This window comes from Podarcis pityusensis, assembly GCF_964106645.2.
Source record: "Podarcis pityusensis genome assembly, chromosome: 16".
NCBI classification, from domain to species: Eukaryota; Metazoa; Chordata; class Lepidosauria; order Squamata; family Lacertidae; genus Podarcis; species Podarcis pityusensis.
The window spans coordinates 9,711,940-9,723,129 of NC_138041.1; the positions used below are offsets into that span (position 1 = coordinate 9,711,940).

At 50.5% G+C, this 11,190-nt stretch overlaps 1 protein-coding gene across 2 annotated transcripts; it reads left to right on the top strand.

Moving 5' to 3' along the window:
* The first annotated feature begins 907 nt into the window (after window positions 1–907).
* On the top strand, window positions 908–10,698 carry SLC50A1 (solute carrier family 50 member 1). 2 transcript variants are annotated; one of them, XM_080984871.1, is made up of 6 exons: window positions 908–1,133; window positions 2,004–2,081; window positions 3,874–3,997; window positions 5,782–5,943; window positions 8,811–8,930; window positions 9,410–10,698. In XM_080984871.1, the coding sequence occupies exons 1-6, from the start codon at window positions 1,060–1,062 to the stop codon at window positions 9,509–9,511; spliced, it is 660 nt and encodes a 219-aa protein (XP_080840997.1). In that variant the 5' UTR covers window positions 908–1,059; the 3' UTR covers window positions 9,512–10,698. The 2 variants fall into 2 exon arrangements, with proteins under 2 accessions (XP_080840997.1, XP_080840998.1); XM_080984872.1 differs by lacking the exon at window positions 908–1,133 and adding an exon at window positions 1,269–1,416.
* Window positions 10,699–11,190: the final 492 nt, after the last annotated feature.

Here is an 11,190-nt window from a genome sequence, read left to right on the forward strand (position 1 = left end):
CCCTGGGACCCATTCCCCTCCATGTGTGAGCTCCAGAACCTCTATCTCTCTCCCTTTCAAAACCCAATAGGGGGGAAAATAAAGAAAATAGGTTCAGGGGCTGAGCCCTGGGACCCATTCCCCTCCATGTGTGAGCTCCAGAACCTCTATCTCTCTCCCTTTCAAAACCCAATAGGGGGGAAAATAAAGAAAATAGGTTCAGGGGCTGAGCCCTGGGACCCATTCCCCTCCATGTGTGAGCTCCAGAACCTCTATCTCTTTCCCTTTCAAAACCCAGTAGAGCGGGGAGAAATAAAGAAAATAGGTGAAGGGCTGAGTCCTGGGACCCATTCCCCTCCATGTGTGAGCTCCAGAACCTCTATCTCTCTCCCTTTCAAAACCCAATAGGGGGGAAAATAAAGAAAATAGGTTCAGGGGCTGAGCCCTGGGACCCATTCCCCTCCATGTGTGAGCTCCAGAACCTCTATCTCTCTCCCTTTCAAAACCCAATAGGGGGGAAAATAAAGAAAATAGGTTCAGGGGCTGAGCCCTGGGACCCATTTCCCTCCGTTTGTGAGCCCCAGAACCAATCTCTTTCTCTCTCCCTTTCAAAACCCAAAAGAGGGGGGAGAAATAAAGAAAATAGGTTCAGGGGCTGAGCCCTGGGACCCATTTCCCTCCGTTTGTGAGCCCCAGAACCAATCTCTTTCTCTCTCCCTTTCAAAACCCAATAGAGGGGGGGAGAAATAAAGAAAAAAGGTGCAGGGGCTGAGATCCCTTCCCAAACCATTCACGAGCCCCTTTGCTTGAGCCCCGGCACCTATCCTTCCTCGCTCTTTAGGGAAGCCTTGAACGCCGCGCCCTTTCGCCGGGTCCACCCCGTCCGAGGCGGAGCCGGGGCCGCTTTGGCGGCGGGGCGGAGCAGGAGGCGGGTCCGGGCGAGGAGGATCCGGCCGAGGCGGGAAGGAGGGCGGCCGGCCGCCCCATCGCGGGGGGTTTGCCCGGGAGGGAGGCAGGCAGGCAGCCAGCGCTTCCCCGCAGGGCTTTCCCCGGGGATCGATCTCGCACGGAGCCTCGGCGATGGGTCCGGTGGGGCTGCAGCTGCTCTCGGGGGCCTGCCTGCTCTTCTCCCTGGGCATGTTCGGGACTGGCCTGTGAGCGCATTTTTGGGTTGGGGGCATTGGTTGTGGGGAGGGGGCAAAACACGTCAGGGCCTGGGGGTGGGGTGGGTTCTGGTTGGGTCAGGGATGTGGGGCTGTATGGGGGGGGGGAGGTGGATCTCCTGCCCTTCTTCCCCAGCAGGTGCCAGGCTCTGCCCCCGAGATAGACACGTGGGGCTCCCCCAGCGAAATACCGCCCTGTGCACGTGTGAATGCGACGTGGCGTGGAGTGTAACACGTATCGCGGTGGGGCAGAGCTCCAGCGACGTGTCTCTGGGTGAGAGGTGCTGACAATAACAGTTTTATGGGGCGGACCTACCAGGAAGTGGATTGCTATGGAGCAGGATATATGGGCAAGAGGCTCAGATTCAGGTCTTTATTATTCTAGGTGTTTTCTCCCGGTCCCAACGACTTTTTGGTTCAGTGCCACACTTATAGTTTATGTGGGTTAAGGTATGGGGTGTATTTTGATGTGGGGCAGATAGATCCAAGGATGGTGTGGGCAACACAGACTACGTACACAGTTAGAGCACACATACGCACTCCAATAATCCTGGGAACTGTAGTTTGCTAAGGGCGCTGGGAATTGTAGCGCCGTGAGAGGAAACGACGTTTCCCAGAATCCTTTGGTGCAAGCGGGCGTGCTTTAAATATGAATACAAAAACGGGGTCAGCTGACGCAGAGCTGGGTATGTGAGTGGGGGAAACGAGTGTGGATGGATCCGATGTTGGGGTGAAGAGATGTGGGGCAGAGCGGTGGGACGGGTGATGGAGCTTTGGGCACACAGGCGCCTGGTTGTAATCAAATGGGGAACTACGTCAGCCTCCATGACGACAAGGTATCCTCTCTCGCCTCTTCTCCAGGTCTGACCTGAAGCAGATGGTTGCAACCCAGAGTGTGGAGAACATCCAGTTCCTGCCGTTCCTCACCACCGATGTCAAGTATGGCCTGGGACTCTTTGGGGGAGCTCTGCTTAACGTGGTTGTGGAACCTGTGGTCCTCCAAACGTTGATGGATTCCACCTCCAACCGTCCCTGCTGGCTGCAGGGGCTGATGGGAATTGGAGTCCAACACGATCTAGAGGGCCGCAGGTTCCCCATCCCTGCTTTACACCTCTGTAGGTGCATTTAATAGGTGATCCCTGATTGGTAGGGACCACGTGTGTCTAGGACAGGGGTGGGGAGCGTGGTGGTCCTCCAAACGCTGCTGGACTCCCATCACCCCTGACCTTTGGCCATGCTGGCTGCAAGGGCTGATGGGAATTGGAGTCCAACACGATCTAAAGCAGGGGTCAGCAAGCTTTTTCAGCAGGGGGCCAGTCCACTGTCCCTCAGACCTTGGGGGCCGGATTATATTTTGAAAAATAAAATAAAAAATGAACGAATTCCTATACCCCACAAATAACCCAGAGATGCATTTTAAATAAAAGCACACATTCTACTCATGTAAAAACACCAGGCAGGCCCCACAAATAACCCAGAGGTGCATTTTAAATAAAAGGACATATTCTACTCATGTAAAAACACGCTGATTCCCGGACCGTCCGCAGGCCGGATTTAGGAGGCGATTGGGCCGGATCCGGCCCCTGGGCCTTAATTTGCCTACCCATGATCTAGAGGGCTGCAGGTTCCCCATCCCTACTTTACACCTCTGTAGGTGCATTTAATAGGTGATCCCTGATTGGTTGGGATTGCGCAGAGCAGGCTCCTGCTGCAGCGTGTCTTTGGGTGGTCGTTGGGCAAGTCTGCACAAGTGCAGAGGTTTACCCTTTGGGGTTGGAGCTGCAACCTGGGCGATGTAAACAAGGTTGTAGTGTGAGCTCCGCTAAAACCAGCAATTGTTCTGCACCAGATTCCACAGCCTGAATAAAGCATATTTTTCTATGGCTGCATGATTTCTTATTTTGATTGATTCATACTTTATTATTTTTTTATTAAAGATTTTCTTGATTTACAAAAGTATGTGCAATGTCTCTTGTATTTTTTTTCATGTAACATTAAAACATTTTTAAAAATACTTTATTCTGATTTGCTACTCATGCAAGACGCTGAATGATGATGATGGTGATAATAATAATAGTAATAATAATAATAATTATAATAATAATAATAATAATAATAGCAATCTGCCAGAAGATAGGAAATGAACATTTTTCTTCCCCTCTTACATTATCTTTATTATTATCATCATCATTATTAACTTCATTTGTTGCATATCTACTACAATAATGTCTTGCGGCAACGTAACAATACTGGAAAATGCATTATATTTTAGGGCATCTAAAAACAACAAGGACTCAAAATGATCCCCGGCTGTATTTCTAACCCCAACTATTGGGAATAATATTGTATTCAACAGGTCTTGCATCTGAGTAGACATGGTTAGGACTGTGCTGTAATTCAAAGAGCAGCAGACAGAAACCCCACCTCCCTCTTACCAAGTATGCATGATTGTCCCATGAGGACTAGAGACTTGACATCTTACAAATGCAGCCTGAGGTTCTTGGGACGCAGAGATCTTGCACCTGGTAGCTTAGGCCATGATTCTGCTGCAGGCTAACTTGAGCTCTGGGTGTACATGATTGTGATATGGCTGTTAGCAGAGATGCAGTTCCTTTGGCACCCAGACCCCTTCTGAGGTACGTCTTGTGCCGGCTACACTGTGTGATCTGGAGTTACCGGAATGGCTGTCCTCGTTCAAAGCAACAACTTTTACCTTCTCTTTCCCCCTCAGTAATTTGAGCTGGCTGAGTTACGGCTTCCTGAAGGGAGACTGGACTCTCATCCTCGTCAACGCAGTGGGCGTGACGTTGCAAACTCTCTACATCCTGGTCTACTTCTACTTCAGCTCCGAGAAGGTGGGTGGGGATTGTGGCCAAAATCAGACATGTTAACCACACTGGAAGAGCCCTGCAGGATCAGGCCAAAGGCCCATCTGGTCCAGCATATGAACCCTTTCTCCCTGAGATGCTAGCTTTTTACATACGGGGAGGACTTTCCTGGCTCGTGAGCCCTGCACCAGCTCAAGTGGTACAGTCCCAGGAAGCCTGTACCATGTGCCGTTTTGTAATGAGCGCTCCAATTGGCTCTTTCCTGGCACCCTCAAGCCTACATTCAGAGGCTGTTGACTCAAGAGGGCTGGTATCTTGAATCAACAACAGGCCACCTTTTGATGGGCCATAAATTTTCCACTGTGCTCCAGCCACGCCTGACTTACTATCCCTGGGTCACTTGCAGGGCACGGCGGAAGGATGGAGGGAGACTTCTGTATTACACACACAAAATCAGCGTTTTAACAACCAAGTGCCTTGCATGATTTTTTTAATGTATATATTTAATGTGGATAATGTATATAATTATTATTCATTGCACTTCTTAAGTCACTTTTCTGGTGAAACAATAAACTCATAGCAGCTTCCAGTAGAATACGAAAAATTGAAACCAACCTAAAATATAGCTTGGCTGGTAGCACATGAAGACTCAAGGTCATGGGTTCGAGCCTTGCGCTGGGCAAAAATATTCTTGCATTGTGGGGAAGTTGGACTAAATGGTCCCTTCCAACTTTACAATTCTATGATTCTATGAAAAGATAATAAAAGCTAACAACATGTATAGACATCAAAGGTGGTCTAACACAATACTAAAATACGCCATGATATACTGTATAAAATTTGCTAATTTAAAGAAAAAATTTTACCCGATCCTTAAAAATAACTGGTGGTGGTTCCAAGCATAACTTCCCTGGGGAGAGACATGAGCGCTTAAGGTGGTTATGCTACTGCTTTTAAGTTAAGGTTACCAGATTTTTTTCAAAGAATCCGGGGACACTTTTTTTAAAAAAGAGGGGGGGGGGGAATTATTTTAAAAATTAGTTATTTTTCAAAAAAGAAGTAATATCTTCTCTTCTGTGGTCTCCTCTGTTGCGCGGCCTTCCTCTGGGCCCCAGCCTGCTCTCTTGGAGTGCTAGCCGCCGTGGAGTAGGCTCTTGCTCCTGGCTCGATTTGGGTCGTGGGGGGGGGTGTCAGCGGTCCCCCCTGTTGACACGCCGGGTGTCCCCGGTTCTCCTGTGGTAGTGGCAGTCTCAGCAGCCCAGAGCCAGCCTGGTAGCGCAGTTGGCTCTGGCTGGCTTCAGGAGCTGCTCGCTGCCGCGGCGCCCGCCATTTTGCCTCGCCGCAAGTCCCCATATGATGTCTTGTGCCGTTGAACCAACAACATTCATTCCCTACTAATAAATCTACAACATTTAAATATAAATCCGAGGACATTAAATGAAATCCGGGGACGGATTTTGTCCGGGGACAGATTTGTAAATCTGGGGACAGTCCCCGGGAAATGGGGACATCTGGTATCCATATTTTAAGTACATGGTGCAGATGGAAGCGAGAAAATAGGATCCCGATCTTATGTAGAAGTCTGGGATGGGCAGCCTAATGGTTAGATTCCAGCTTTCATCAGCCCCAACCAGTAGGATCCGTGGTTTGGCATGTTGGGAGCTGTAGGCCAGCAGTATCTTAAGGGCTATCTGTGTCCCATCCTTAGTTTAAATAAGGAATTATTTAAATAATAATAAATGGAGTAGAAGTTTAAATAGTGAGTGTTGTTGATTCCAAACAACCACCTCCTTTTCTCTTCCTTCGTCTAGCGGTCTGTGCTGTTGAAGACCATGGGCTTATTGGCAGTGCTCCTCCTTGGCTATGGTTACTTCAACCTGCTGGTTCCGGATGTTTCCGTGCGCCTGACGCGCCTGGGCCTCTTCTGCAGCCTCTTCACCATCACCATGTACCTCTCACCACTGGCTGACCTGGTATGCTACAAAAAAAAGAGATTGCCATCCTCATAAGCTAGCATATAGGAGTAATATTGCCCTCTCAACAAAGGAGACAGGATGCAGCCATTGTGGCCAGTAGCTACTGATATTCCCGTTTCCTACTGGAATCTTCCAGGCCCCTTCTCAAGCCATCTAAGTGGGCGTCCGTCGGTACATCTTGTGGGAGTGAGTTCCATAGGCACCATGTGAACCTAAGCCCATATAAGAAAGAGATTGGTTGCTAGGCCAGGCCCAAGGCCCATAATAGTCCAGTTCTCACACGATGGCTGACCAGACGCCTCAATGGGCGTTGCGGTTCTATTGCTCTACGCATTTCAGGGCGAACCAGTTTTAATTGAGGGAATTCAAAACCATCATTAAAAATCCCCAAGTTTAAAAAAAAAGGGCTGATTTGAAATTGTTAATGGAAACTCAAGATTGCCGCTGGCACACTGTATGTTTCCTGAGTGTACATTTTCAAGTTTTGGGGGGTTTTTCCACCCAGGCAAGCCAAGAGGCATGAACAGAGTTTCAAGGGCACATTTTTGCCAAGGAAAAAAACACCCCAGGAGGCTGCAAAGCAGGCGTGGCCTGGTGAGAGTTCCAAGGGCCAGATAGGAAGGTTTAGAGGGCCGCATTTGACCCCCAAGTCTGAAGTGTGCCCGCCCTCTGGTCATTCAGCTGACCAATTAAATATAGCATCCTGGAAACTGTTATTTGGAAGGGCTAGGATATAAACGGATTAAGGGTGTTGTTGGTTTGTTAAAAAAGAAATGAATAAGATAGGTGAATCTACGACTAAATAAGTGCCTGCCCTCAGATGGCATAGCCCTATCAGGCCTAGTCATCCCCGTGGCTTCATCCTGTGTTGCGTAACTCTCCGCTTTGGCCCCGATCCCATCCCCACCCTGCTTAGCCATCCAAAACATTTGCGCACCGCAGCTCAGGTGTCTAGCGAGGCCAGTGCCTTTTCCTGTAATGAGACAACGGCAGGACCGGAATCTTCTGGAAGCCAGGCCTGCCTGCCAAGTGGCGGCGTGGCAAGTCCTTCATTATTATTGTTTTCTTAAGGTGAAAAGGAAATGTCCTTGTTCAGAGGGAGAGAAAGAGAGAGTGAGCATTTGTGATCCTGAGAAACAGGATCAGTTGCAGGAGTTGGGTTGTTGAACGAACACACTGGTCCCAGTTCACGTGGAACTGGGAAGTGTGGTTTGGTACAGGGATCTGAGAGGAACTAAGGCCTGCAGGCCAAATCCAGCCTTTAAGAGGTTTTCGTCTTCTTTTTCTGGCCTGCATGACTTTTCCCAGACTAGATCTCCAGCTGTTGTTGGACTACAACTCCCATCATCCCTTGCTTAGCAGAACTAGTGGTCAAGGATGGTGGGAATTGTAGTCCAAAAACAAGCCAGAGACCCAAGTTTGGGAAACCCAGCTCTGGGTGTAGTGGTTAAGAGCAGTGGACTCGTAATCTGGTGAACCGGGTTCGCTTCCCCGCTCCTCCACATGCAGCTGCTGGGTGACCTTGGGCCAGTCACACTTCTCTGAAGTCTCTCAGCCCCACTCACCTCATAGAGGTGTTTGTTGTGGGGGAGGAAGGGAAAGGAGATTGTTAGCCGCTTTGAGATTCCTTCGGGTAGTGATAAAGGGGGATATCAAATCCAAACTCCTCCTCCTCTTCCTCCTTGCTGTACCCTCTCCTTGAGAGCTTTTTCCTGGCGAAAATGTGTCCTTAAATAGCAATTGCCTGCCTGCATGGGGGATGCAGGTGTGTGTGTGTCTGTGACTGACAAGAATATCACCTGCTGCACAAAGGGAAGAGTCAGACCTGATACATAAGAAGCTGCCTTATATCACGTCTATTGGTCCATCTAGGTCAGTATTGTCTACTCTGAGTGGCTGGGGAAACTCAGCCAGATGGGCAGGGTATAAATAAATTATTATTATTATTATTATTATTACTACTACTACTACTACTACTACTACTCCTCTGACTGGCAGCAGCTTTCCAGGGTTTCAGGTTCCTTACCAGCCCTACCTAGGGATCGAACCTGGGACTTTCAGGTCCTGCTGGCAGGTTTCCCATCGGGGCATCTGGTTGGCCACTGCGAGACTGGGATGGTGGGCCCAGGTGGAATTGGGGGTCAGGTCCAGCAGCCAGGCTCGTCTTCGGTCCTTATGGTCCGAGCACAATTCAAAGTGTTGGTGCTGACCTTTAAAGCCCTAAACGGCCTCGGTCCTGTATACCTGAAGGAGCGTCTCCACCCCCATCATCCAGCTGAGGTCCAGCGCCGAGAGCCTTCTGGTGGTTCCCTCGCTGCGAGAAGCAAAGCTACAGGGAACCAGGCAGAGGGCCTTCTCGGTAGTGGCGCCCGCCCTGTGGAACGCCCTTCCACCAGATGTCAGGGCAATAAACAACTACAGTGGTACCTCGGGTTACAGACGCTTCAGGTTACAGACGCCTCAGCTTACAGACTCCGCTAACCCAGAAATAGTACCTCGGGTTAAGAACTTTGCCTCAGGATGAGAACAGAAATCGCGCGTTGGCAGCGGGAGGCCCCATTAGCTAAAGTGGTACCTCAGGTTAAGAACAGTTTCAGGTTAAGAACAGACCTCCAGAACGATTTAAGTTCTTAACCCGAGGTACCACAGTATTTTACTTTTAAAAGACAACTGAAGGTGGCCCTGTTTAGGGAAGTTTTTAATGTCTGACGCTGTATTGTTTTTAATATTCGATTGGAAGCTGCCCAGAGTGGCTGGGGAAACCCAGCCAGATGGGCGGGGTATAACTAATAAATAATTATTGTTATTATTATTATTATTGGTTCTGACACCTCTGAACCGGACAATTCTTTGCGTTTTCGCAGGCCAAGATCGTGAGGAGCCGCTCCACGCAGTGCCTCTCCTTTCCGCTGACGGTCACAACCTTCCTGGCTTCTGCCTCCTGGACCTTGTATGGGATTCTGCTTCAGGATGTTTACATCGCGGTGAGCATAGCACGTTTGTGTGCGCCCGATTTTTGTGCACGTGGAGGTGGCCACAGCAGTGTCCGTTGAACGGTTGTGCCCCCGCCTCTGCCCTCTGATAAATCATGCAGCATTGATTTTAATTAATTAAATGGAGAGGCCAGTAAACCACCCTCGGCAGAGAGAAACACGAGAGCGGGTGGTGGTGATGTAATTGGATTTTTTTTAATCGGTTTTTCTCTCCCCCCCCCCCCCTTCTCCTGTTTGCCCTTCACCTCGTTCCTCCCCATATCTCCCTCCCGGGTTAAGAGATTTTAAGATGCTGCCTGTCAGATTTTTGAGTCCACCGAGCGCAGTGTTGTCTGCACTGACTGGCAGCGTCTCTCCAGGGTTTCAGGCAGGGGTCTCTCTCCCAGCCGCCCGCCTGGAGAGGTGCCATTGGGGACTTTCTGCAAGCAAAGCAGATGGTCTGCCACTGACCTCCTTTCTGCCTCTTCCAGGTCCCCAACGTGCCAGGCATAGCCACCAGCCTCATCCGGTTCTGGCTCTTTTGGCGCTTCCCTCCGGATCTCAACAAAACCTACAAGTCGCTGCAGGCCTGAGGACCCAGGGGATGGGCCCTTGGCCAAGGAAGGGGGGATAGCGCTGAGTCTCGGCTGGGTGTGGCTGCTGCGTCCCAGCTCTCCTTGCGCCCTCAGGAGCCTCCCCCCCGACCATCCGGACTGCGCAAGTGGACTCCGCGCAAGAACAATTCCTTCTCCATCTTGGGCTGTTTGGTGCAGACTGAAAACCAGGGAGCCAGAGCAGGAAAAGGATGAAGGAACCAACCCACTCTCTGCTGCTTTTCCAGGGTACAACAGTGGCCCTCCGGGTGCTGCTGGACTACAACTCCCATCATCCCTGCCCATTGGCCGTGCTAGCTGATGGGAGCTGGAGTCCTGGAACATTGTTGAACTGCAACTTCCATCATCCCTGCCCACTGACTGTGCTGGTTAGGGGCTGATGGGAACGGGAGTCTGTGAACATTGTTGAACTACATCTCCCATCATCCCTTGCCCATCGGCCGTGCTGGCTGATGGGAGCTGGAGTCCTGGAACATTGTTGAACTACAACTCCCATCATCCCTGCCCATTGGCCGTGCTGGCTGACGGGAGCTGGAGTTCTGGAACATTGTTGAACTACAACTCCCATCATCCCTGCCCATTGGCCATGCTGGCTGACGGGAGCTGGAGTTCTGGAACATTGTTGAACTACAACTCCCATCATCCCTGCCCATTGGCCATGCTGGCTGACGGGAGCTGGAGTTCTGGAACATTGTTGAACTACAACTCCCATCATGCCTCACCATTGGCTGGAGCTGATGGGAGTTGGGGTCCAGGAGCATCCTAACTAGCCACCCACGTTCTTCACCCTAGGCCTAGGAGGTGTAAAAATGGAGACCCCCCCGCTCCCCAAAAATAAAATGCTGGGGGCCTCCTCGCTTTAATGCATTACTTCCAGAAGGCGACTTTCTCCCCCTGTTCTGCGGACAACTGTTTCTGCCGCCCAAGCAGTGAGGACTTAACAGTTTCCGCCTCCGTCCTCCGGGAGTGCCTTTTGACCAAGTTCTCTCCCCCTGCTTTCCCCTTCGTCTCACTGCCCCACAAACACCCCCTCCGCCCCTGTCTTCTTCCCCCAGTCTCTGGAGCGATTGCTCGGCTCTGAGCTCCACAAGAGGACTTTCCTAAGAAGCTGTGACTTTCCACACAAAGTGCCTTGTAATAAACCAGGTTGTTTTCTGGGAGGAGAACGCGCCTTGCATCCTCCTTCTTTCTGTGTAGGAATCGAGGAAGCTGCCATTATACTGAGTCAGGCCAGCTGTCCATGTAGCTCAGTATTGTCTACACTGACTGGCAGCTGCTCTCCAGGGTTTCAGGCAAGGCAGTCTCTCTCTCTCTGCCAACCGGGTGCTCTGTCACTGAACTGTGGCTCTTTCCTAGAGATAAAGTAAGGTTCCAGTCCTCATGGGTTGATTGCAATAGGAACATGAGAAGCTGCCTAGCTCATTGGTCCACATAACTCAGTATTGTCTACACTGACTGGCAGCAGCTCTCCAGGGTTTCAGGCAAGGGGTCTTTTCCCAGGAGATGCCAGGGATCGAACCTGGAACCTCCTGCATGCAAAGCAGATGCTCTGCCACTGAGCTACCACCCCCTAGAAGTAAAGATCCCAGTCCTTTCTTTTATCCCAGAGAGGGCAGTTGCCTTCCCTGGAAGCATCTAATTGACCACTATAAGAAACA

Coding starts and splice junctions, on each gene's coding strand:
- SLC50A1 (XM_080984871.1), top strand. CDS start 1,060: ATGGGTCCGGTGGGGCTGCAGCTGCTCTCGGGGGCCTGCCTGCTCTTC. Junction 1,134..2,003: donor GGCATGTTCGGGACTGGCCT/GTGAGCGCATTT, acceptor CCTCTTCTCCAG/GTCTGACCTGAAGCAGATGG. Junction 2,082..3,873: donor TTCCTCACCACCGATGTCAA/GTATGGCCTGGG, acceptor TTTCCCCCTCAG/TAATTTGAGCTGGCTGAGTT.